The sequence below is a fragment of the Prunus avium genome, chromosome 1, assembly GCF_965620075.1.
Source record: "Prunus avium chromosome 1, drPruAviu1.hap1.1, whole genome shotgun sequence".
Taxonomy (NCBI): Eukaryota; Viridiplantae; Streptophyta; class Magnoliopsida; order Rosales; family Rosaceae; genus Prunus; species Prunus avium.
The window spans coordinates 62,130,832-62,155,978 of record NC_142284.1 but is presented as its reverse complement, the minus strand read 5'-3'; the positions used below and the strand labels follow the sequence as shown (position 1 = coordinate 62,155,978).

At 35.6% G+C, this 25,147-nt stretch overlaps 2 protein-coding genes and 1 pseudogene across 2 annotated transcripts; all 3 read left to right on the top strand.

Moving 5' to 3' along the window:
- The first annotated feature begins 175 nt into the window (after positions 1-175).
- Positions 176-1,031, top strand: LOC110765602 (18.1 kDa class I heat shock protein-like). Its single transcript, XM_021968749.2, has one exon. It carries the CDS (start codon positions 318-320, stop codon positions 900-902), a length of 585 nt encoding a protein of 194 aa, XP_021824441.2. The 5' UTR covers positions 176-317; the 3' UTR covers positions 903-1,031.
- A 1,184-nt stretch (positions 1,032-2,215) lies between these two features.
- EMB140 (EMBRYO DEFECTIVE 140) lies at positions 2,216-14,533 on the top strand. The gene is made up of 16 exons (XM_021968745.2): positions 2,216-2,670; positions 2,802-2,935; positions 3,105-3,162; positions 3,585-3,800; positions 5,445-5,720; positions 5,992-6,126; positions 6,221-6,346; positions 7,335-7,376; positions 7,482-7,589; positions 8,781-8,923; positions 9,030-9,153; positions 10,412-10,486; positions 10,922-11,278; positions 11,364-11,456; positions 12,817-12,946; positions 13,850-14,533. The coding sequence occupies exons 1-16, from the start codon at positions 2,446-2,448 to the stop codon at positions 14,089-14,091; spliced, it is 2,484 nt and encodes an 827-aa protein (XP_021824437.2). The 5' UTR covers positions 2,216-2,445; the 3' UTR covers positions 14,092-14,533.
- A 6,507-nt stretch (positions 14,534-21,040) lies between these two features.
- On the top strand, positions 21,041-23,464 carry LOC110765599 (zinc-finger homeodomain protein 2 pseudogene; annotated as a pseudogene).
- The last annotated feature ends 1,683 nt before the right edge of the window (positions 23,465-25,147 follow it).

The window sequence follows — 25,147 nt, the reverse complement described above, 5'->3', positions numbered from 1 at the left end:
ACAGATATAAGATTGCTCGCTTTTCTTTGTCTGTTCCAAACGCCACGTGTAATATAAGGGTTGTTTCTTTTTCTTTCTGGAACATTCCCAAAATCTCTGCTTTTCTATCTTGAGACCCTCCTAGATTGTTCTCTGTTTCTCCATGAAAATCACAAGAAAGAAGAATCCAGAGAGACAGACATAAACCCTGAACTGAACCCATCAAATCCCATCCTATATAAATCCACCCTTGCCGTCCGCATTCCCCATCAGAAAGAATTACAAACAAAACCACCCATTTCCCATCAAACCAGTCTAGTCTCACCGAAACCATCACCATGCCTAGGAGGATAGTGATGAGCTTCTTAGGCCTCCTCCTCATGCTCATGGCCACCACTACCAAAACCCATGCCTTAATTCCATACCCAACAAGACCATCATCACTAAGTCTATGGGACATGACCGATGACCCCTTCAGAATTCTCGAACAAACCCCCTTCACCATCCCCAGAGCCGCCTCCGCCCTCCAAGACACGCTCGCTTTAGCACGTGCCGACTGGAAGGAGACGGCCACTGCGCACGTGATCACATTGGACATTCCGGGGATGAAGAAGGAGGACGTGAAGATAGAGGTGGAGGAGAACAGGGTGCTCAGGATCAGCGGAGAAAGGAAGGCGGAGGAACAAGGGGAGGGTGACAAGTGGCACAGAACTGAGAGGACAAATGGCAAGTTCTGGAGGCAGTTCAGGCTGCCTGGGAATGCTGACCTGGATCAGATCAAGGCTCATCTTGACGACGGGGTGCTCAAAATTACGGTGCCAAAGTTTGCTGCGGAGAAGAAAAGGCAGCCTAAGCTCATCGACATTGCTCACCACACTACTTCCTCTGATGATGCGGATATCAAGGCTGCCAAGGTTGCATGATTTCCAAGTTACCTATATATCAATATGTATAATAAGTATCTTTGTGTTGATGACTTTGGATGGGACGGAATCAAATTAAGTTTTTGTAATGCATGATCTGAGATCTAATAAAATTATATATTTTCTTAATCTTTATTTGACCACGATTTTCATGGCAATTTTTAAACGGAAGTATCACGGGCATACAATTTCTCATTCACTCTCTGTTTGAATAAAGGAATTGAAAATTATATAAAATTTTAAAATGACGGAATTTAGATTTATATTATTTTCATTTTTGGCAACTGCATATTTAACTATTGGATTTGTATATGTCGAATTTTGTAAATGACATTATGGAAATTGTGAAATATCACATATTTTGTTGGAAATTAAACTCGGGAATTTGATGCCCCAATTTTCATAATTTTTTCCATGAGTCATTTAATAAATTCTGTGCTTAAGTTTCTAAATAAGAGAATTGTTAATTTCTCCTCTTAAATTCCCGGCTTTTAGCTAAATTTTGAGTTATTTTCCCTCATTCAAACGGATGGGTAGGGTTTTTGTAATGTAATGAGAAGTTATAACATTCTTTTATACATATTTTTAATATTTTAACATTTATTAATTTATTACCATTTTATATCATTTCTTATTTATCAGTTATTTTTTTTAAATTATCAATTTTTCTATTACTCATAAGAAAAAGGTGGACTCCATAAAATGAGCATTATTACTTAACGAGTTTTCTAAAAGTTAAGCTACAACGAAACTACATTGTAATAAATTTTCAGCGTAAGAATAGTAAGTATGGATATATTTGAATCCTTGTCCAAATCTGTTATTAAGAATTTGAAAATTTTGTTTTCTCAAGAGACTTGTAGTCCAAGTATTTAAGAGTAGGTACTCAATTTGAAGAGAGTATTTGAAGAGAGTTGATTTTCGCACTCCAATTTTGTCCATTTATACTCTATTTTGTTTTTTTAATGCATTTTAATCAATTTTGTTATTTTTTAATCATCTCCTACTCTATTTGAATTCCCCTTCATATATCGCTTGCATTAAAATAATTTTTTTTAATAGGCCTGTAAATTACCTTTGCTCCTCTTGCTAGGTTCAATTTTACCCTCTTCTCAATATCATTTTTATAAAAATAAAAGAAGCTGATTTTCCCACTCTTTTTTTTATACTTATATTCTTCTTTGGTTCTTAAGCACCGTTAAGAAATAAAAAGTATAAATGAACAAAAGGGTTTTTTGAAAATTAGAAAGGAGCATAAGTGAATAAAAAGGGGAAAATCAGCACCCAAAATAAATTTTAAAAAAAACTTCGAACTTTTTCTAGGCTCTTCATTTTTCATTTCTGCATAATTTTAATTTATGCGCCTTAAGCTTTTGTGGCGGTTTGAAAACTGGGTGAAGTTTTGCCGATTTTCACAAAAACTCCAGAGAGAGGCATCCCTCCCAATAATACCAATAGCAATATCCACATCCCGCGCGTACAAATAAAAAGCTTACTGGTCTCAGTGGAAGAAATAAAGAAAAAACGAATACCAACGGAGTTCATGGAAGAAGAAACCCTAAACCCTCAATCAAAGACTCTTACTTCTGAAGATAACAACAATGGAGACCAACCCATGCCCGACCTCCCTGACCAAGACCCTAGCTCCTCTGATTCCGACTCTGATTCTGGCTCAGAGGACGGAGATCAAGCCCAGAAAAACCTGCAGCTCCAAACCCTAGAAGCCGAGCTCTCCACCAACCCTGGCAACTACGATGCTCATGTCCAAGTATTTACCTTTGTGAATTTCCATTACCTATTTTCTTTTTTCTTCTTTGGCTGTGCATTGTTATATGATTACCCTCTGTTTGGTTGCCGAGTAAAAAACCTGAATTGGAATTCTTATTGTTACTGCTGTAGTACATAAAGATTCTGAGGCAGATAGCTGACATTGAAAAGCTGAGGCAAGCAAGGGAAGCTATGAATGAGCTGTTTCCGTTAACCCCTTCTATGTGGCAGGATTGGGCTAAGGACGAAGCTTCTCTGTCCACTGGGTACTCTCTTTTCGTTATCAATGCACTTCTATTAGCCTTGGTGCTCTTCATATTTTAAAACAACAACAATGGAAACAGAAAAGAAAAAGTAGTGCCTGTTTTGGGTCGCTTATTTTTCTTGTTATGTTATTGTTTGATTTGAGATCACTCTATTTTCTCCACTTTGCAGGTCTGATGCTTTTCCTGCTATTGAAAAGCTTTATGAGCGAGGAGTCTTTGAGTATCTGGTTGGTTATGCTCCTGTCTTCCAGAACATATGCAATTAAAAAAAAATTATATCTTAATATGTCATGGCATATTTATTTTACTTTTGGACAGTTTATGGGTGAAAAATGACAATGAGAAGCAAAAGAAACAATATTAACAATGAAATGAAATAGGATGCCATCCATTTCCTTCAATTAGAGCAGAATAATACCATACCAGCAATGTTCCTGTTTTGCTTGCACATAACTCGCCTCAGTATCTCTGCAAAAGGTTTCTATTATCTGTGCTTTTTGTCACAATCAAATGTGTAATCCTTTGCAACTTTTTCCAAGACTGAAGCTTGATTATTGGATTACTTGTAGCTCATCTTTTTCTGTTGTTAATGATCAAAGAATTGCTTGTTTGGAGTATCGACAGTTAACTATATTACCTTCAACTGCAGTCCATCTCTCTTTGGCGTGACTACTTAGATTTTGTTCAAGAAAATGATCCCTCAGTAAGAGAATGTTCACCTGCTGGTATTTTGAAGGCAAGAGATCTATTTGAACGCGCTCTTACTGCAGCTGGTTTGCATGTTTCTGAAGGCAGTAAACTATGGGAAGCCTACAGGAAATTTGAGCAAGCTATATTAGATGCTACTGATGAGACTGATAATCAGGTTTGTAGTGGTAACTTGGACATCTTGTCTGTCTTTTCATGTATTACATCTTTCCTTTTTCACAGAAGTTTTTGTTTCCTAGTAAAAATGAGAGAGAGACTACAATCTGATCTGAACTCCATATTTGACTTTTTTAGTCTCATTGTTCAACATTTCTATGTGGTCTTTTCTTTTTTGCCAATATCTTTTTGCTTTGTTTCAAATTTACATGTTTATATTACGATTAGGCTTGTGATATTTTAATAGTTAAGTCATACAGATGTAAATATGTGGATCAGTATCTAATTTTAGTTATGATTCAGATCTCTTCTTTTAATACCTGTTAGGGAACAATGAAAAGCCTATAGGTTGTCTGGAGTGAAAGAAAAGAAATAGTAGAAATCTTGAAGAATGTTGAAGAAGAATTCAGAATACTTTGGAGGAGAATAAGAATTTCCTGAAGCTTTTTTTTAATGCATGGGAAGAGAGTCGTTTAGCACTGTTTTTACGGTTCTTTGATGTGTTGTATTGTTTTCTTTAAAGCTAACTGGGTTATTCCAAAAGGATGCTTTGAGCTTATGAGTACTAAGTTTGAGGCTTTGGGAAGGGGCAAGAAGGCCAAACCATTATGGGGTTGTTTGTTGTTGGCAGTTTTCTGGAACATTTGGATGGAGCACAATACAAGAATCTTTGAGGATTATAAGGGTGATGGGGGTAGATGAACTTTGGGATAGAGTGAGGTTCTGGGCAACTTTAGGGGCATTGGTTTCGGCTGACTTTAAGATTATGCTTATTCGTTTATTGAGCATGTTCTATTTTACATTTTTTGAGTTGTACTTTCTTGTTAATTGTTCCTTCCCGGATTGTGGATTCCTTATTCACTCTTTGTAATTAGCTGCCCTACTTTGATAAAATTACGTTTCTTTAAAAAAAAAAAAAAATAAACCAGAGAAGTTATTTATGTTGTTCACCCCTTTAAGAATAAAGCACATAATTGTAATTCTGAACAGAGTTTTATGATAACTAAGTTATTTTGTAGTTTCCTTAAACATTTATACAGCTTGGTTTTTTCAGTTAAAATTTACTTTTCTTAGAAACTAAAGATAAAGCAAGTCCAAACAACAAAACAGAGATAAAATAACCTAAAACAAAAAAAGAAAAAGACTCATAGTTCTGATTCACCTTGTTGAGTTGAGTAGAGGAACCCAAAAAAGTTGAAGCTGAGCCAGGTAATGCCGAAACGGTGGGAGGGAACATAATTTTTTTGTGGTGGGTGGTTCTAATAGAGCGAGGGTACACAAAATTTTATCCTTGAGCAGACTATTTACAACTGCGCTTTCATAATTCAATGCGGTTTAGCTATTTGGTGTATTGCACTTCAGATTTAACCTTTAACCTTCTGCTTGAAATAAATAAATGACTTGTTTTTAGTTATAAAAAAAATTAGAAGGAAACTTCAAATTCTACCTGCAAACTTAAAAATGATGCATCGCTGTCATATATGTGTTGATTTGAATGCCCAACAAGTTTTATTGCTTTGATTGCTTACCAGTTATTTATTATTCATATGTTGTTATGGTTGTCTTTTGGATAATTATACGCTGCTTTTAGATACTTAAATAATTTTTGGACATCTATAGATAAGAAATGCTTCTCACATCACAGGCAAGAGACAAGCAGATTCAGCGCATCCGTACTATATTCCACCGTCAGTTGTCAGTTCCCCATGTTAATATGAGGTCAACACTTTTGGATTACAAGGCATGGGAGGTGGAACAAGGGAACATTCTTAATGCTGGCTCAAGTGACCTGGATGGGATTTCATCCCATGTTGCCTCAGCATACAAAAAGGCGTTGGAAATGTATAATGCTCGTGTTCATCTTGAAGAGCAGATTTGTCGTCCGGATATGTCTGACTCAGAAAAACTTCAAAATTTCATGGTATGTATCATTTAGAATTAGTACTTCCTAGAATTTTGGAATAAAGAAGTATTTATGTTAGAAATGGCATTGTATTTTTCCTTTTTATTGGCCATTTTGGCTTCTGATATCCTTGCAACCTTGTCTTGTTTGAACTTACTGTTAGTATTTTCTGCCTCTTTTTTTTCCTTTCTTTTGTATAGGATTGTCATTGTGATTCCCCCTATATATTTATTTACTTCATGCGTTAGGTTTGCAGTTTATGGAAAGAATAATTTATTCTGTTCTGCAGAACTACTTGAAATTTGAACAGTCTTCTGGAGATCCATCCCGGGTTCAGATGTTGTATGAACGCGCTATTACTGAATTTCCTATATCCAGCTATCTCTGGCTTGATTATACCCACTATTTGGATAAAACATTAAAGGTTTTTTTCCTTGTTCATTTCTTATTATATATTTTCTGTTTTGAGGGCAACTCTCTGCTGGTTAAGTAATTAATGTTTTATGTTACCTTTTCAGGTTGGAAGTATTATAACCAACGTGTATTCCAGGGCTGTAAAGAATTGCCCCTGTGTTGGAGAACTTTGGGTCCGATATTTGCTTTCCTTGGAGCGTGGGCATGCTTCTGAGAAAGAGATTGCTGCTGTACGTTTTAGATTTCAGTCTTGTTTGGCGAGAGCATTCTTTTATTTACTTATGTTTGATTGTTTCTAATTTGGATGTTAATTACTTGTTGCAAACTTGTTTTTAAATTGGTTATTAAGTTGCATCAGACATGAATACATCTTTGAAGCTGCGTTTTTCTCTACAAATCATGCATCACGTATTTAGCTGCCCAGTTGTTTTATAAGAAAATGCCCAAGCAAAGGAAAGAACTAGCTCTGAACAGTTACTCAAGAGTATGCCAACTTGCTTTCTTTTTTTCCTTCTGTAAATTGGTAAACTGACTGGGCCACATTAACTTCTAGATATGTGAACCTTTGTTGTCCTTAATCAAGTCTGTCTTACTTATTTTTGCCCCCTGCATTTGGCCTTTTTGGTGTTCTCTACCATCCATCTTTTCGTTTAAAAGCTCTAATTCAATGAGAAAATATGAAGGCAAATTTTGTCCGATGGTATTTTCCTCAAAGCTTTAGAAAGGTATTCCTGATGTTGCTTTTATGTTAATTTCCTTTTCTTTCCAAAATTTCCATCTTATATTTAATTTCTTGTGATCACCTTGTATTACGGTAAATAAGGGCGGGGTTGATTTTGAGCTCTCGTTACAGTGAGGGATGAATGACAGTCTTGGACTCTGAGTGTGAAGAAATGCCAAAACATTTGACTCTTGACACGTCCAAAAGAACTAGTGAATCAAACTGTAGAGCAAGTAGGTCACTTTGAAGAGAATGCAATGGTAATTACAGAATTTGCTTCTCATCAGACTTAATCTCGACCAATATATTCTACAACGAGTACTCAAGCTCAACTTTCACTATGACTCCTGTGGGATGCCTTTACCAAACCAGAAGTGAAAAAACATAAGAAGAACCAATAAAAATTATGTTTTGTGAATTATGTAGTGTCCAAAGTCCATTCTGATTTCTTGTGAAAAAGTGGTCTCCCAAATTATAAATTATTGCTCATTTTTCAGGTGTTTGAGAAGTCCCTGCAATGCATTCTAACCCTTGATGAGGTACATAAATTCCTATATTTGATTTGTCTGTCTGTCTGTCTGTCTCCGGAATTTATGTTCAATGTTTTTCTGAATATGTTTGTTTATTGAACTGCGATTTTTTAGTTCCTGGATTTGTACCTCACCCGCATAGATGGCTTAAGAAGAAGAATCTCATGCCCTGTTGAAGGAGAGAGCGTCTTGGATTATTCATTAATAAGGGAAACCTTTCAGGTGTGTTATTATCTTTTTCTTACGTAAACAAACACTTCATTTTGCTAATATTCAGCATGAAGATTATAAGGAAAAGTAGTTAGGAATTAAACTCCACATTTAGCAATTTGCAAATACGTAGTATGTGTTGGTCTTTTGAATTAAATGGGATTGTGCAGGGCGGGATTTCAGTTGTGACCTTGTAATTTGAATATTAAAAAAAATTAGGTGTTATATATTTGTACAAATATATGTGTGACCACGCTCGAATCGATTGAAGTCCTATTAATATTCTTAGTTTGTTTCTATTATAAAAAAAACATTATCAGTATGTAACCTATCGAACGAAGGAAAGAAAAGAAAAAAGAAATCAAGGGAAGTCACATCTGAACTTGATATATGTGTACATTAATTAAGATAAACATACAGAAAATACTATTCTACGACAATTCATGGTTTTGAGCTAGAACTACATCAGGTTTCTTTTTTGTACTTTTTTTTCTTCTTCTTTTGGCTCATTTAGTAAGAATGTAACAGTATCAAATGCATATTATTAGAGGGTGAGCAGTCACATTGATTGTGTCCAGGAAAAAAAATTCAGAGTCACATTTGTTGTCTGTCATGCTGGATGACAAAAGCATTCATTATTTGACCTTTGTGAAGCTTTAATATATTTCAATTTGACCTTTTATGTGTGTATATAAAACTATATATATACATACGTCAGAGTATCTTGTTTGTGTAATGACCTAATTGTTGGTTATTGAACTCTGTTTTTAGTAGTCCTTTATTTTGGCTACAATTGTTCCTATGCATATTCAGCTTTTCTGAGCCACAAATCTAACTATGTCAATCTTGTACACGTAATGACCTAATTATTGATTATTGAACTTATTTTTTGTTGTGTGGAATCTAGGCTCTATGACAAAATCACTAGTTGTCCTTTATTCTGGCTACAAATGTTCCTACATATATTCAGCCTATATGAGCCCACAATTCTGATTATGTCAATTTCAAGTAGATGACCTAAAAATTCAGAGTGATCTTCTGGTCGTTTATTGCTATGTAATTTAGGAGTCCTGAAGGTGTGGTCCTGAACAATACAATCTATATGCTGTTAGGATTCTGCTAAGGACTTTTAAGGCTTTTTGCATTTTAGAGAAAGAAAGTATTGTTCGTACTCATGGAAATTCTAACAATTTATACTTTCAGAATGCATCAGACTACTTTTCACAATACCTGAAGAACACGGATGGTTTGTTACGTTTGCATGCTTATTGGGCCCGTCTAGAGCTAAATCTGCATAAGGACTTACAGGCAGCTCGTGGAGTGTGGGAAAGTTTACTTAAGATATGGTCTGGCCATTCTGGCATTCCTAAATCTGGATTGTTACCTTGGCATGATTGTTGTTAGTGCTGTTTTTTGTTTGTATGATGCTTAATTTTATGTTTGTTCTGTTAGTGGTTCAATGCTGGAAGCCTGGCAAGGTTATATAACAATGGAAGCTGAATTGGGCCATGTGAGTGAAGCTCGGTCTCTATATAGGAGATGCTACAGTAAAAGATTTCCAGGAACTGGTTCAGAGGTAAGGTCTTCTTTCCTTGTCTATATCTTCCAATCAAACCTAGTTTACTCAGCTTAATAGTTCTTTTTTCTTGGGCTAGTTTTTGGGTTCTGATCTGTGTGCATTGTAGTTTGAGTATGATACACTCTGTTCCTCTTCCATAATCCTATTCAATTATTTAGCAGAGAAATCAAATATAATATCTTGGTTGTTTTGTAGCAGGCAATGAGATTAGACTAGATGAGTATCAGTTTCCAAATTTGTTCAACATATGGTGTATCAAATTTTCAACATTCGCCCTCTTTCCCAGCCACAATGTGTGGTGTAGAATTTGACTGTAAGCCTTTTGGGGTTTAAAGCCCTCAAGTGTATTTGGATCATATGGCTTCAACTTTACATTTAAATCAGCATTCATCAGCCAATTATTTTTATTTATTTATGATAATAAACACAAAGTTTTATTAAAAGAAAACAAAAGGAATTACAAGAAGCATGGATAAGTAGTCCATGAAACACAAAAGCCAAAAGAGAAAACCTAGACCAACAAACAGAACACCATCCCAGAGCCTTCAATACGAATGAAAGCCAGTTATTTCAACCTAAAGTATGTTCTGGAATTTTCAGAACCAGGTTCTACAATCAATGATTTTTTCAAACTAGAGAAGTCTTTTCTCTTGATAGGTACATGTGATGAGAATACAATTTCTTCCATGTTGAACACTAGACAATGTATTTCATTCCCATGTTTTAAAAATTCGCTTCTAGTTTGAGGCAATGCATGAAATCTGGTGTTTATAACTTTAGAGTACACAACGTATCCGAGTAAAATTATCTTACTGCATCTGAAATTCAGCACTAAAAAAGACAAAACAACATAAAATAAAGTTTCTGGAAAAGGAAACAAAAGCACTTAATAATTGAAAATTTTGGAAGTTATTTTTGAATTATGTTATTAAGTGATTCGGTTGAATGTCTAGTAAATTATATCAGTCTTGCATACCTGCTTCCTTCCTAAAAGGCCTTGTCTTTTGATAATAGTTGTTCGCATTCTCTGTGCGTTTATACCGACTCATATAGTTGACATGTAGTTCCATTACAAAATCTAACTACCTTGAGACATTGCTTGTTTAATTTATGATGTGGAAAATAATGTTGTTTTAAGGATCTATTAGATGTTGTCTATCTGTGTTTTTTAATTATATAGAAGTTTGTTCACTTGCTACATAATACATGTGGGATTAGATGATGCCTTCCCTCCCTAAAAAACAGAATAATTCAGGACATCTGCTACTCATGGTTACGCTTTGAGAGGGAGTTTGGTTCGTTGGATGATTTTGACCGTGCAGTACAGAAGGTACATTTTCTCTCTTTTGCGCATATGAATTGAATGTCATATGGAAATTTAAATCATTTAGTCTTTGTGAATGTTAACGTAATTTTTCTACTTTATGTTCCCTTTATTATGGGTCACAGAACAGTTAAACGATAAAATAAATTTGGAAAGGTTGTCAAAAGAACTGTACTATAAAAATCATGCTGAGGGTTGTGCTTCAGAAGGTTTTTGCGATGTTCTCAGCTTAGGTAATCTTAATGGAGATTTATCACCCAATCAATAACAAACTATTCATCATATTAAAATGATGGAATGGATGTTTCCTCTATCAAAACTGAGTATACCAGTACTAGTGCTTCTATATCTTGTATCCTATTTGGTTCAATTTGAGTAAGTATGCATATGTATTGCCTTGTTAATTGAATAGATATACTTGACTTCTGCTCCTCTTTTTAGGTCACTCCTCGCCTGGAAGAGCTTCAATTATTTAGGTCACAGCAAGAGTCCAAATTGACAGAAGAGGGGGAGAATTCTTCCAAGAAGAATGTTCGTGACAAGAGAAAGCAAGTTTCAGAGATACCTGATGAACATTATCCAGCAAAGAGGCAGAAAGATGCATCTCAAAAGCCAAAGAAAGCACATGGGAAGGATTCTGATGTTCTGAACCCAGTTGAACAAACAGTGGAAAAGATCAAACCTAAGGGTGACAAACCGGATATACAAAATGAGCAACGGATGAAAGAGCGTGTTCCAGAGAAAACAAAAGTATATGCTGACCAGTGCACTGCATTTGTATCAAATATTAACCTTAAGGCAAGTAAACGCCCCCAGTATCCCTTCTCATTCTCTTCTTTTTAACGCACATGTGTGATCTTAGAAAATTGTTGGTATTTTTCAGGCAAATGATGACCATCTGCGTCAATTCTTCAGTGATGTTGGGGGAGTGGTTGCTATTAGATTACTGCATGATAAGTTCAGTGGAAAGTCAAGGGTCTCTCTCTCTCTCTCTCTCTTGCTCTTGTCAGTTTAATTTTTTTTCCTATCTGTGTGTCGTGCTTTGGGTTGAGTATTTTGTACTGGATGTACTATAATTTAGCACTTTGCTACAAATGTCATGCTATCATGCATTAACAAGAGTCTTAAAACGCATACACAGATTTAAAAGTTATGCTGACACTAGGATAGTAACTTGGCTAACATGTATAATGTTAGTGTGCTGCCGTAAAAAAAGCACGGGACCATCTTTTCTTTATAGTTGCGTGCAAATCCTTTTTAATTTTCAGTATCTCTAAAAGGCTGGTTTAGTTGATAAGAATGGTTGACCTAGGACAATTTAGGCATCTTTTACTATCATACACAGGATGCTAGAAGTGGCTAATGTCAAGAATTTAATGATTTGGTGGTGAGGAGGGGTCTAAAGGTTCATAGATAGGGTGGGGCCTTGATTGGTTTAATGGTTTGGAGGCATAAGAGGATTGATATTGAAATTGAAGTTGACAACATCTATCTCTGATAATTTAGGGCTATTTGGGAAGACACTTTAGAGTCATAACTTTATATATATAGGGAATGATTGACAATGAAATAATCCTGGCATATAACTACGTTCTGGATCTGAAGAAATTTTGTATTCTTTTTAGTAATGATGGCAGCAGCAAGTGGCCTCTGCAGCAGAGGCATGCGCCTTTGATTGAGGAAGAGAGGGTGGGGAGTGAATTCTTTTTTGTTTTAATTTAAGGGGCACAGTTGTGACTCAGATTACAAGATTTACATAAAAAAGTAAAAATGTGAGATTTGGGGCGGTTGGCTGGGGCCAGTGTTAATAGCTTATAAAGAAGGCTGGTGTAATATTCTGTTTCATTTGATTGTATGCCAGGTATTCATCTGGTATGCAGGTTTCAAGCTTCCTATTCAATTCAGTAAGGAAGCATTCCTGTTGTATGATGCACATGAGTGTTCTCTAGTAGTTATGTCTGTGACACCTTTGTGAAAGGAATCCAGCCAGATTTTTTGGGGAACAAACCTCGGGGGTTGTCGTACATATCTTTCATACATGAACTTAATTTGATCTATCTATCAGTATATGGGATTAATTTATTGGACATGGTGCATGAATCAGAAGTGAAAAGTGCGTTGTTGATATGGTCTCATTTATTTTAGATTTAATTAAATTGACAGAATCAAGTGTATGAGGATTATGATTCACTTTTTGATTAAATTACCTTACTTATCGTGGCAAGCACAGAATAAAGTATGTTTTTTACATAAAAAATTTGACTTCATTGTACTTTGCTTTCTTCTTATCTGTGTCTAGAAGGTTCTGATTTTATATTTTCCTTGAACTTGTGAAGGGACTGGCATACGTGGATTTCTCAGATGATGCACACCTCGTTGCAGCTGTAGCAAAAAATAAGCAGATGCTTCTTGGGAAGAAGCTGAGCATTGCACGATCAGATCCAAAGCATGGGAAAAAAGAACATGGTAGGCCAAATGGATTTTTTTCTACATAACTGTGTGTGTGCACATGCAGAATCTAAATCAAATTGATGCATTTATAAAAATTACATGAGGTTGAATTCGAGTATTTATATGGAATAGAATATCTGGAATGCATACTTAATTTATCATACATTTTATATTGCGTACCAGATGAATGGAATAAAATAGTTATTCATCAAATTTTGCTCGGTTTGAATGTAGCAAGTCTCAAACTAGTTGAGTTGAACTGAATTGTTAATATTCATAAAATCCTGAATTCTTAGGGACGGATTCTCAATTCTCCAGTATGAAACTCAGACTTGAAAAAAGGTCTCATGTATGATACAAGTGGAGTTATCAATTAAGCTAATTTGCACCTTTGGAATGGATTCAATACGTTGTTTAGGGGTTTGATTAGATTTAATGTTTGCTCATTTACACTAAAACCTTGTTCGCAAAGGAGAGTATCTGTCTTTGCTGGCTTGCAAGTGGCTTTCAATTTTTTTTATATTGTGGATAATTATTATATTTTTTTTGCGAAAGTGGGCGAAAGCTGAAACCCAGTACACAGGATATCATGAAAAAATGAAGTCTAAAACCTGACTGGATATAATAGTCTTCAAGCCTTACTTTATACTTGAGTAAAAAAGGAAAACTTAGAGACAATATCCACTTTTGTTGAGAACGAATATAATAAAACTTTCTGCATTTCCAAAGGTGGCTGCCTAAATTTTCTGTATGTGAATATTTCAAGCTGTCCTATATGTTGTGCTTACATTGTTCCATCGTTTTCAAAATTCTTGATCTGATGATAGAAATCTATTTGAACTTCCTTTCTGCATGTGGTTATAATGCTAGCATGTTTTGTTGAATACTTTTTTCACTTATGAAGTTAAACTGGTGCAGCCAGGGGATCTGAGTCTAGAGAATCTGCTGAGACCTCCAATGGACCTAGGGCACATCAGGCACTGCAGTCTAGTCATAACCGCGGAAGCGACAATGTGCAACTGAGGGGTAGGAACACATTTGCAATTCCCAGGAATGTCCTTGCACTTGGTCAGACTGCAAATAAACCAAAAACTGAAGAACAAGGTGAAGAAAAACCAAAATCCAATGATGAGTTCAGAAATATGTTCCTCAAAGGCTAGAGCTTTGTTATTGGGTTCAATCATGGCAACTCTCTTTTTCAAATGCTTTTTGGACACAATATGACAAAGGAAACACATGTCTTCATAATCAAGAAAATATCAAGGGACAAAATGACTGGGATCTAAATGAATTTGATCCAATACATGCAGAAAAGAAATATATTGGGTTGAGAGCCTTATTTTGGTTATTGTAGGTATAAATGAATTGGATTATCTGTTACTGGTTACAGAATGTATATGAGGTCTAATTTTCCTTACAAATGTGTACACTAGATGGTTGCTTATTGTAGCCATGATTCAGGTCCTTACTCTGCATTTACTTGGATTGTAATTGTAGCATGATCCTTATAAACTCTTGTCCTTTGGGCTTGTACCTCAAATTCTGGATGACCAAACAGTTTGAAACATCTGAATATATCTTCCGGAAGAATTTTGTTTTGTACCAGCACAATTCACAGTTGCCCCGTCTATGTGATTATGATTGCATATTGTAATTTAAACTCGTGTACCTTATGCCTTGGATCATAAGGTGCTTCTGCCATTTAATGCATTATAATCAAAGTAGTGAAGGAGCAGAATCGTAAGTCGTTTCTTTTAATGAAGTGAGTGATCTAAGATACAATAGGTGGTTATGTCAAGTTTGATGTTTGCTAGTTTATAGGTTGTGCAAACAAACTGAGGCTTTTTTTTCAATGAGTTCACTTCAAGGGTCTGAAAACAAGAAAATATCAATGATCATACCTTTTTTTTTCTATTGAGGAAAATAAAAAATGTTTTTCAAATCCCCCGTTTACACGAGGGGCAGAGTTGATAATGGATACCTCAGCACTTTACCTCTCATTAAACAAGATCAAGATGTTAGTCATACTACATTTGGGTAGTACATTCATAGTCGACATTAAATCCGCTTTATTAGAGATTAGAGATGTGATTTACAATATGATGTCGACGTATGTTCTGGTACAAATAGTTTATGGACCCAGTTCTCAAATTAATAAAAGTTAAAGCTTACAAATAAAAGAAAAGGAGGTGATTATCTTTCAACATTGGTTCAAGAATTACTACACAAAGTCAAGAGGTGTTGCCGTGCAGTGTGCCTATTTTAAATTGAGGAGCGAACTCTTTCCCTGCTTGTGTGAGAAGACAGTGGGGAAAAGTCACTGTACCCAGCAAACACGAAACATTTTCCTGAAAATTGCAGATATATAACTCATTGGTGTTTTCTTACACGCCACTTCATCTTATTGTTTTACTCAGAGTCACACATGTCATGTACGCAATTGCTTGTGTTGTATACCTCAAAGTCAAATAATAAAGTAAATAATAAATGATAGGTGTCAAAGTGCTTATTAATTTCTTGAATCTGCACACTGAAGATTTCTTTTGGTAATCCTGTAGAGTGAAGACTACACAAACATGTAATATACATGCACCATGCATGATGCATCATCAGCCATGAGAGACTGAGGGGAGGTTCTTTTCTGCATGCAAACTGCCATGCATGGTCCGATGCTTTTCAATTAGCAAATAAAAAAACTGCCATGCATCGTCTGAATGATACTTTTCTTCATTCTTTAGACAAGTTTGAGTACATAAGAACCGATAAGTAAAAACTTAAATATGGAAATATGAATAGTTGAAGGGAATTCAATGCAATTTGCTTTTTTCTGCTTTTCTCCCCCTCTTCCCCTCCTTATCACATTCTCTCTCAATCATACATTAGATTAGAAGGTGGTGGTGGGGTTGGGAACTTGGGAAGGATGCAGGTGGATACTAACGGACGGGCTTTGTAAAAGGGAAGGTGCCGTATAATAGTGTTTTCTGAGTTAGATTGCTTTGAATCTTATGCCTTACCCCAAGACAGAGCTTTAATTTGGTCCCTTCATACATACGTGGCCTCTGGGTCTTAAGTCCAGACAAAATTTATAAAGTGGTGGGAATGTTCCCAACGGCTAGCTAGATAGTCTTTTCCTTTTATATGTCAAAGCGCAGATTAAAACAAAGTAACATGTACTGTTGATTCTACGATCGATAAGGGTAGGGCCCTGAAAAAACAGAAAGCACTACTGCCTACCCACTGTTCAAATCAAACCACTGAATATAAATTAATTTAACCACAGAAAGCACACACACATGCTTAAAGCTTGGAATGGAAATTAATCAACTTTTCAGATGCTTACCAAAGTATGGAAATGTGCCTACAATTTTATGTCACGCCTCTGATCCCCCCAAGCTCCCAAAGAAAAGGAAACTAAAATAAAAGAAGAAAAGAAAAGAAGGGGAATGATTATGATTACCCATATATATCTCTCCTCCATATGTTGTTGCTGAAAGCAACCTACAAAGATGCCATTATATGCATATCTAGGCAGACAAATAAGCCACTCTCAAGTGCAGATCTAGACAGACAGCCTATACACAACTGAACTCAGGCTTCAATTCAAAATGGAAACACATGCGCAAGTTATTTAATCGCCACAATTTTAAGCAACTGTGAACTCTGGTAAGACACTCCAATTAAGTATTATATTACCTTTTAGCTCCCTTGAAAACACGTACGCCATGATGATTTTTTTGGATTGCCAATAACAGCTCCCTTTCGTAATTAGCTTTTTCATATCTTTGATTGAGTGACACTGTGTTGAGAGTTTATCTCACATTTCCTTACATAATTCTTTAAAAGGTCTCTGGCCTCTCGATCCATATATTGCCAATTGTTCATATATTGGTGGAGGGCTTAATTTCTACCAGACTATTTTCAAAGACAGTGCAAATGCAATAGAAGAGAATTGAAATTATTGTGGAAGAACTAGCTGACTTTGAAGCAAAAGCTATAATATTAGAAAAGATTGAATTGTGTGTTTGAGTAGTTAGTTGTCAATGCCTTTATGTGCATCACATGTCGTTTAGGGTAGAAGTGAATCAAGGCATGAAGACAATAAATGCGGTTGGTCTAAGAAACGTGAGTGGATCAGAAAAAGAAAAAATTGGGAAAAATTTGGACATAAACAGCATGAGTAGGAAATGAGATATGTATATATAGAATGATGGCCGGCCTGTTTCGGATCCTGACAATTAAAGAAAAGAAATCGCTATTTCTGCCCCAAAGGGAACCAAACACATTAAAGCTGGAGCTGCTATATGCTTTACAAGAATGAAAATGATAACATCCTTATAAAGAAGAAAGGAAGAGAAAGAAGCAAGAACAAAAAAAAGAGTGTGTGCATGAGTATTTATGAAGTTAGCAAGAATGGTACCATTATATATACTGGTGGTGGTCACCTTCGCACTCTTACCATTCAATCTATTACCAGGGCAGACATAACATGTATTTAGCTACCCTTGGGTTTTCAAAAGGGATATAGCTAATTGAAAACCAAAAAAATCCTAAAAAATATGAACAACTTAAGTCGGGGAATAATACATGTTATATATATATGGCTCAATTCATCTGAATGAATGATTGTTTACAGCACTTGTGTCAAATATAACCATTATATGCATTGTCTCCTGCTTATTTCCCGATTTAAGTCTTTAATATTGGGAAAGAGAAAGATCACTAGACTAAAAGATAGTTGGTTCATATATCTTTAGCCGCACTCGAAAACCATGCATGTAATGTAAGCCACCTTTGTTGAATTTGCAATTGAATTGATCAGATTATTTGGCAACTGATAATATATATATATATATATATATATATATATAAGTGAAAGGAAAAGACCCAAAAAAAAGAAAAAAAAGAAAATATCAATAAAGGTATGCTCTAATAAAATAATGGATAAAGCAAAGCAAGTTTGTTGTAAGCATGTCAAAGTCTAAGCGGAGAACCGAAAGGGGGAGAGGGAAAAGGAAGGAAGCAAAACTAGGCAATTTGATTCGTAAAATGAATATGATTGCCTCTTAAAGGAAGATTTGGGGGGTTCCTAAGACAAGGGCCAAGGCATGCTCTGCACCTTTGGAAAGAGAGTAGGTGAGATGAGATTATCAGAACAAAGCTTTAAAGTTGCTATCTCTCTCTTTCTATCTATCTTATTATGATATATATTCCTATGAATATAACATCCAATCTAATTGACCAAGAATATAATTTGCTTTACTAGACCAAAAAGTTTTAGTCTTCATTTGACAAAATAAATAAAGTGAATATTATTAGAATAAATCCTTAAAAATGATTTATCTTTAGTTTTTTTGTTTCTTTGTTTCTTTATATGAAAAGCCAAAAAAGAAAGAAGAAAAAAACCAATGTAAATGGCGTGGAATCACATGCTCCATCCAACCACCCTCCCTATCTACAATTTTATTTTATTTTAATTGGCTTCCAAAAATGGCAGAAAATAAAGTAAATATAAGTAGACACGCAAAAAAGAGAATTAGGGCAGCAGTGACTGATGGAGATGGATGGAATCAAATTTTGTTTTTTTCCGATTAAAAAGAAAAAGAGAATTTTGGGCTCTGAGAGGCATCTTGAAAATTGTGATCAAGCTGCATCATGTGTCATCAATACCATTTATTTTTGTGGCCCATTCTCCCGGCAGTACATAATTAATCCTTCCCTTTTTCTCTCTCTCTCTCTCTCTCTCTCTCACTCTCACTCTCACATTCACATTCAATTCCCACAGAACAGAATGAAAAAGTCAATTTTATATGATTATCCGCTACTAGGGTTTTAAATAATTTACTGAAAGTCCCATTTTATGATTGAAAATGCTATGCAAAATAGCTTGATATAAGCTACTTTTGTGTATCTAATTAAGAATGTATGTCATATATATATATATATATATATATTGTTCTTCTGTTTGTTTGTTTGTTTTTTCACTTTTGGACTGAACCAAACATGTAGTTCAGGTCATGCGGGTTAAAGTTGAGAGAGGGAGAGAGAGAAGAGGATGCAATTCAAAGACTGAACGAAGAGCAACAAAGAATTACTAGAAAAAGAGACAAACAAACATAAAAACAAAAAGCTAAAGATGGATAAAGGACTTAAATGTGGTGTCGATATTGGAATAAAGGAGAGATAATAAAAGAATAAAGTGATTTGAATAAAGTTTAAATTTTTTAAATATAAAATATATATAATTTCTCCCTGCACTGCAGAATGTGTAAAGAAAAACTTTACCGGACAACAACATTAATATTGTGGTAATTTCCAGCACTCTCTCAACTCTCAACTCTCAACCAGACATTGGCTATTTGCGTAAATGTAATAACTATTTTGAGTTTGTATGAAATCTAAAACATGTTTTTGTGGTTTTTAAGGAGCAGAAAGATATGGGCTATTTGCTGAGGGCACTCTAGGAAAACTATACCAGACATTGGCTATTCCATGCATTATAAATATATATATTACTAAAATTCAGATTACTACTTTTACTAGGATTCATTAATATCAAACTCTAAAGTAATCATACTGCTAAGATTCGTGGTACTATACATCACTGTTGGATTAGATAGTTGAACTATTTTTTTTTTCTCTCTCTCTCTCTCTCTCTCATATTTCATGTGATTGTGATGAATCTGTATGAATTGATTTGGCATTGTCATGATCTCTGTTTTCCAAGGGGACATCATTGCCGTATTGAGTAATATCCCTTATTTGATGCATGATACAACACACTTGTGATCATGAATATACCCACATTAAAGTTTAGCAAGAACTGTTGTTATTAAATTGATTTTTGTCTGCGTGGTTTAAATTCAGAGTGTGACAACAAGCATACTACATAAGTTTGATAAGTGAATATTACATTATACAAAATTAGGATTAGGTGACGTTCTTTGTTTAGCCTCAAGTATAGATCAAAATATTGCATAAATTGCGAGCATATCATCATTAGCACTTGAAAAAACCTAATATAGTGAAAGAAATTGTCATCATTACCTTGTAACCTCTTTTTATAGAAGACTTAACCTAACTTGAGCACGAATCCTTTTGCTTAGCGATTAGGCTTGCTTAAAGCACAATTCTTTCCTATCTACTGTGAGAAATTCAGATATTCAAACAAATGAATGTATAAGAAGCTTAAGGATGTATCTATTGTGAGAAAACTTCATTTTAGTTTTTGCTAGCTAGTTAAGGTAAGAAAAGCATGGAAGAGACACAAACAATATTAGAATTTTGATTAAAATTCGCACAAGAGTGCCTCCAATTTCTTGAACAAATTACATATATATGTGAAATCCGAAACAAAAAGTAAGGCTCTCCAAACATTTCTCTAATTCAGATAATTTGATAATAAATGGTTCACATGAGTAGCATGATACTCTCTTTTAACTCACAAGGGTGAATGAGGACACTAGATTTTATAATTTTTTATTATTTAAGTAGCCAAATTGTTGCATGCAGATGAACCCAACAGTGGGGGCAGTAGCAGTTGTTGTATGCATGGTTTTGTACACTTATATATATTAATATTATGCAGCTTCATTAATCCTCAAAGATGTCATGCCATGTCATTAATTAATCATGCTATATATACTCAAAGTAATAATTATTGGATCTTAATTAATTAGGCCTTGATTAGGAGCGGCATTTGAGAGTGTGAAGACTGAAGACCAAAGGCAGGAAAAGAATGTTCAAGCGGTTTTTAAATTCAAGTCCAGCATACTCATAATATAAAAATACAACTATACAAGATCAAGAGGAAGATTTTTGCTAATTTTCCCTTGGGCAACATTACTTTTCATCATTCCTTTTGGTTCTCTCTTCTCTCTTCTCTCTTCTCTCTCTCCTTGGCATTGTATTCTGGCTTCCTTTGTCCACCTCTCCACTCTCTGACACACACTGCTCTCTAGATGGCGTAAACTTGCCTGATAGTGCAAGCAATGCTTTAAGCAAGCACCCAACTTTTTTCTTCTTTTTTTTGGGTTTTGGGGTGCCCTTTGAACTCGCTTCTCCAAAAACTCACTGTGTATTCCTCTTTGTCTGTAATAAAAGCACTGCTTTTTTCTCTCTCTCTCTCTCTCTTATTTGGGCCCCTCATCACTAGTCACTGTAGCTGTGTGTAAGCTGATATTAATATTTAGTGCTTCACTAGCTAAAACCCACCTCCAAAACTAGGTTCTAGCACTCTCTAGCGAGCTAAGCCATTAGCTACCTATTCTCTTTCTCTCTATCCCTCTGACTATCTCCTCTTCCTCTTCTCATATTCCTCTATCTTCTCTTCACCACTCACTAACTCAGCTCCCTAAATTAATCAATCAGTTTACTCTTTTTTCTTTTGTCCACTAGTAATTCATGATTTGTTTCTCTCCCCCATTTTTAGCCAAAGACTGTCTCCTCTTTCTTACATCCTCTTAGTTTGGCTTTAATCTGCTATGGAAACCGAAGGTGCTGTTTGCTACTGTTTAAGCTCATGAGCAAGATTCTCAAAGGGAAGTTGGCGTGTTCATCCTGCTGCTGTTTCCTTCTTTCTTTCTCGATTTCTATTTCTAGTGGGATCCAAAAGGAAGAAAGAAAAAATAGGTTTACTTCTCTACTAGCTTTGTCTCATCTTCTTATTGATTTTCCAACCATCATTTTCCTTCTTGGGAAGTCTTTGAGTGGTGACCCCCCTTCACTCCCTCCCTCCTTCTCCCCCCTCTATGTGTATCTCTTTCAAATGATAGAGATATGTTGAGTCTACAGAGAAAAGGTGGTTTGATTTGCTTAGATTAGTTTCCAACTTTCTGGGTGTAGTACACTAGTATTTGCTTGTTCTTTCTCTTTCCTTCTAAGTTGAGATCAGCTGATGATATATATGTATGTATGGATATGTATATTCAAAGTTGAGGTGGCTGATGACCTTTTAGTTGGCACTTTGTTCTTTGATCAAAAGGATTTAATATTAGCCCTAAGAGGAGGCCCCATATCCCAGAGTTCAAACTTTCTTTCCCCTCTTCTCTCCCCTCTCCATTTTGTTTGCTTCACTAAAAGCTAGAGAGCATAATTGTCAAAAAATTAAACTCCTAGGTATTTGAGGAGCCAAAAACTAACCACTTTTTAGTTCTAATCATTCAAGCTCGAGCCAAGCCTCCTAATTCTCTCTCTTGTTCCTTCTCTTTTGGTCTCCAATTACCAAACAAACAAGACCCAAATCATTAAAATAATACCTAGAGGAAAAAGAGAAAGATCTAGCTAGGACTGATTATATAATGGAACTTTCAAGTCAAGAAGCTGGGGAGATCCCAATCCCAATAAATAGTTCCTATGGTGGTGGGCATGGGCATGGGCACATGATCCATCATAATCATCATCATCATGACCCTGCAGCAGCAGCAGCAGCAGCAGCAGTAGTGCCCCACAACCATTCCAATTTGATTCCCTCCTCAGCCGTGCCCCAAAATCAAAATCCCTCCAACACTAATGGCTCTTCCATGCCCACAAGCCTAGATCATCATCACCATCACCACCATTCTCATCCTCATCATGAGGAGGAGGAGCATGTGAACATTGTGCCCTACAGCTGTAAGAAAGTGGGGGTGAAGTACAAAGAGTGCCTCAAGAACCATGCAGCAGCCATGGGAGGGACTGCAACTGACGGGTGTGGTGAATTCATGCCCAGTGGAGAAGAAGGCACCATTGAAGCTCTCAACTGCTCAGCCTGCAACTGTCACAGAAACTTCCACAGAAAAGAAGTAGAAGGTGAGCAGCAGCCCTCCCCCTCCTCTTGGGATCATAACTTTCATCATACTATCAACAGGGTTGGGGTTGGAAGCAGGAAGTTCCTATTAGGCCCTGGCCATCACAAGAATTTACTAGCAGCCCCCCCAGAGGGTTTAGGGTACCATACAATGCCCTCATCAAGAACAGCAGCACCCCACCAGATGATAATGTCTTACAACATGGGAATGGGAATGGGAATGGGAATGGGGATGGGTATGGGGGCCCTCCCTTCAGAGTCTGATGAACAGGAGGAGCATGATGGTGGTGGGGTTGTGGGCAGGCCAGCAGCAGCACAGCTAGCAAAGAAAAGGTTCAGGACAAAGTTTACACAGGAGCAGAAGGAAAAAATGTTCAACTTTGCTGAGAAAGTTGGGTGGAAGATTCAGAAGCAAGAAGACTCTGTGGTACAAAACTTCTGCCAGGAGATTGGGGTCAAGAGAAGAGTTCTCAAGGTTTGGATGCACAACAACAAACACAATCTTGCCAAGAAGAATCCCCCACCACCCCCACCCCCACCCCCACCTGCTTAATATCAATTAATAAAAAATTAATTACCATCTCTCTCATCATCCTCTTTCAGTTTGTGCTTAACTCTACCAGTAGTTAGCTTATAGTACTGATTATCATATTTAATTTACCACGTCTTTTTCTATTTTATTTTATAATTTTGTCCTCTTTGATATTTTCGTAAGTTTTCTTTATATATATATATATATGGAATAGCATTGGTGGTTATGCAATCTAGTTTTTGAAAATTGGGTTTTAGCAGTGAGTTATGGCTAGTTCATGTTCTTGTCCAGTATTGAAAGGGACTTATATTATATGTGTTATATTTTCTAGTAACTAATACCTAAGAATCTAGCTGACACAGGAATAAAAAAGCAAAGAAAGAAGAGGCATATATTAACCATGGATCTTGCTAGCGGTTAAAAATTTATTCCATTTGCACAGTTTGATGAGTTTCATAAAAAAATAATCAATGTACTAACTACTACCCTCTAAGAAGTAATTAAAGTTTTTTTTGTCCGAACCCCATGACACATTGATAGTGTGTGTATGTGTGTGAGAGAGAAAAATAGGGTTAAATACATTTTTGTGGGTTTTATACGAAATTTCAATTTGGTCACTGAGAAAATACAGTGATCAATTTAGGTAAATTATTTTATCAGTGACCAAATTGAAATTTCTTGTAAAGAGCCTTCATTTGCATATCAGTGGTCTCAAGTTCGAACTCCCATAGCACCTAATGTGTGTGTAAGAAACTCCTTTACCCCTTGTAGTTCATGCCATCACTTGTATTAAAAAAAAGTGATTAATGTATTTCAAGATGACAAAACAATGTGTTGAATTTTGTTATTTTCTCCCAAAACTTTGGATTAGAGTGTACTAGTGTATCAGCATGCTTTGATATCATGTTAAAATTTCAAAGAGATGAATCAGTTGTCCATGAATAATTAATCCAACATTGATTTTATTTTTGTGGCTAACTTAATTACCTGCATATATAGCTCGTTATGTGTCAAATTTTATTTCTTAAAAAAGACCTTAGTATTATTATTATTAGTTGAACTATTCAATTATCTACTATATTTTATTTGTCAAATTTATGACGTGGGAGTTTATAGTTTTCAACAAGGAAGGAAAACAAAAACTAGATTGGTAAATAAAAACTAACTTGTGTGATGCATTAATAACATTGTTTTAAGTATAAGAAAAATAACACTTGTCATGAAAAGAATGGAGAAAATCCAAATGAGATGGTAAGGTTGATAACATTCCCAGAGAGAGAGGGGGTACAAAATGCTTCAATTGTTTTGAGCAAAAGAAAAAATCAGAAAAATGGTGCGTACGTGATATTAAAGTAAAGAAAAAACAGCAAGAAAAGGCAGCCACTTTTTGTTTCTGATGCACATTGTTTGTGGTGTAGGAATGTTCTTTGGTACAGAAACAGAGAAAAGAAAATGCAAAAAGAAATGAAAAGGAAAAGCAAAAAAGTATAATTAATAATGCCTCGATCAATGCCAAAAAGAAGAAAAACATATTGCATATTAAATGACAACACCCAAACAAAGATTTGAGACACGACGAGACCTCAGAGTCTCAGACCAGCCATCTCCCCTCCGTCGCACATAATACAAAATTACAAACAACAGTACATTATATATAATAACATGAATTAAAAAATAAACAGTTTGTAAAACTGTAAATTGGATATGGAAAATTTATACATTCTGTTCCATCCACATCACATGCATCATTAATTCTACGTATAGTTTTTAAAGTTTTAGACACCTCTGATATCATATCTGACCACATCTGACCACCTCCAAACTATTATTAAGTGCTCTCTGCTTTTTCACATGCATGATGCATCTCTTACCTTCTTTCATTACACTTATGCCTTCTACT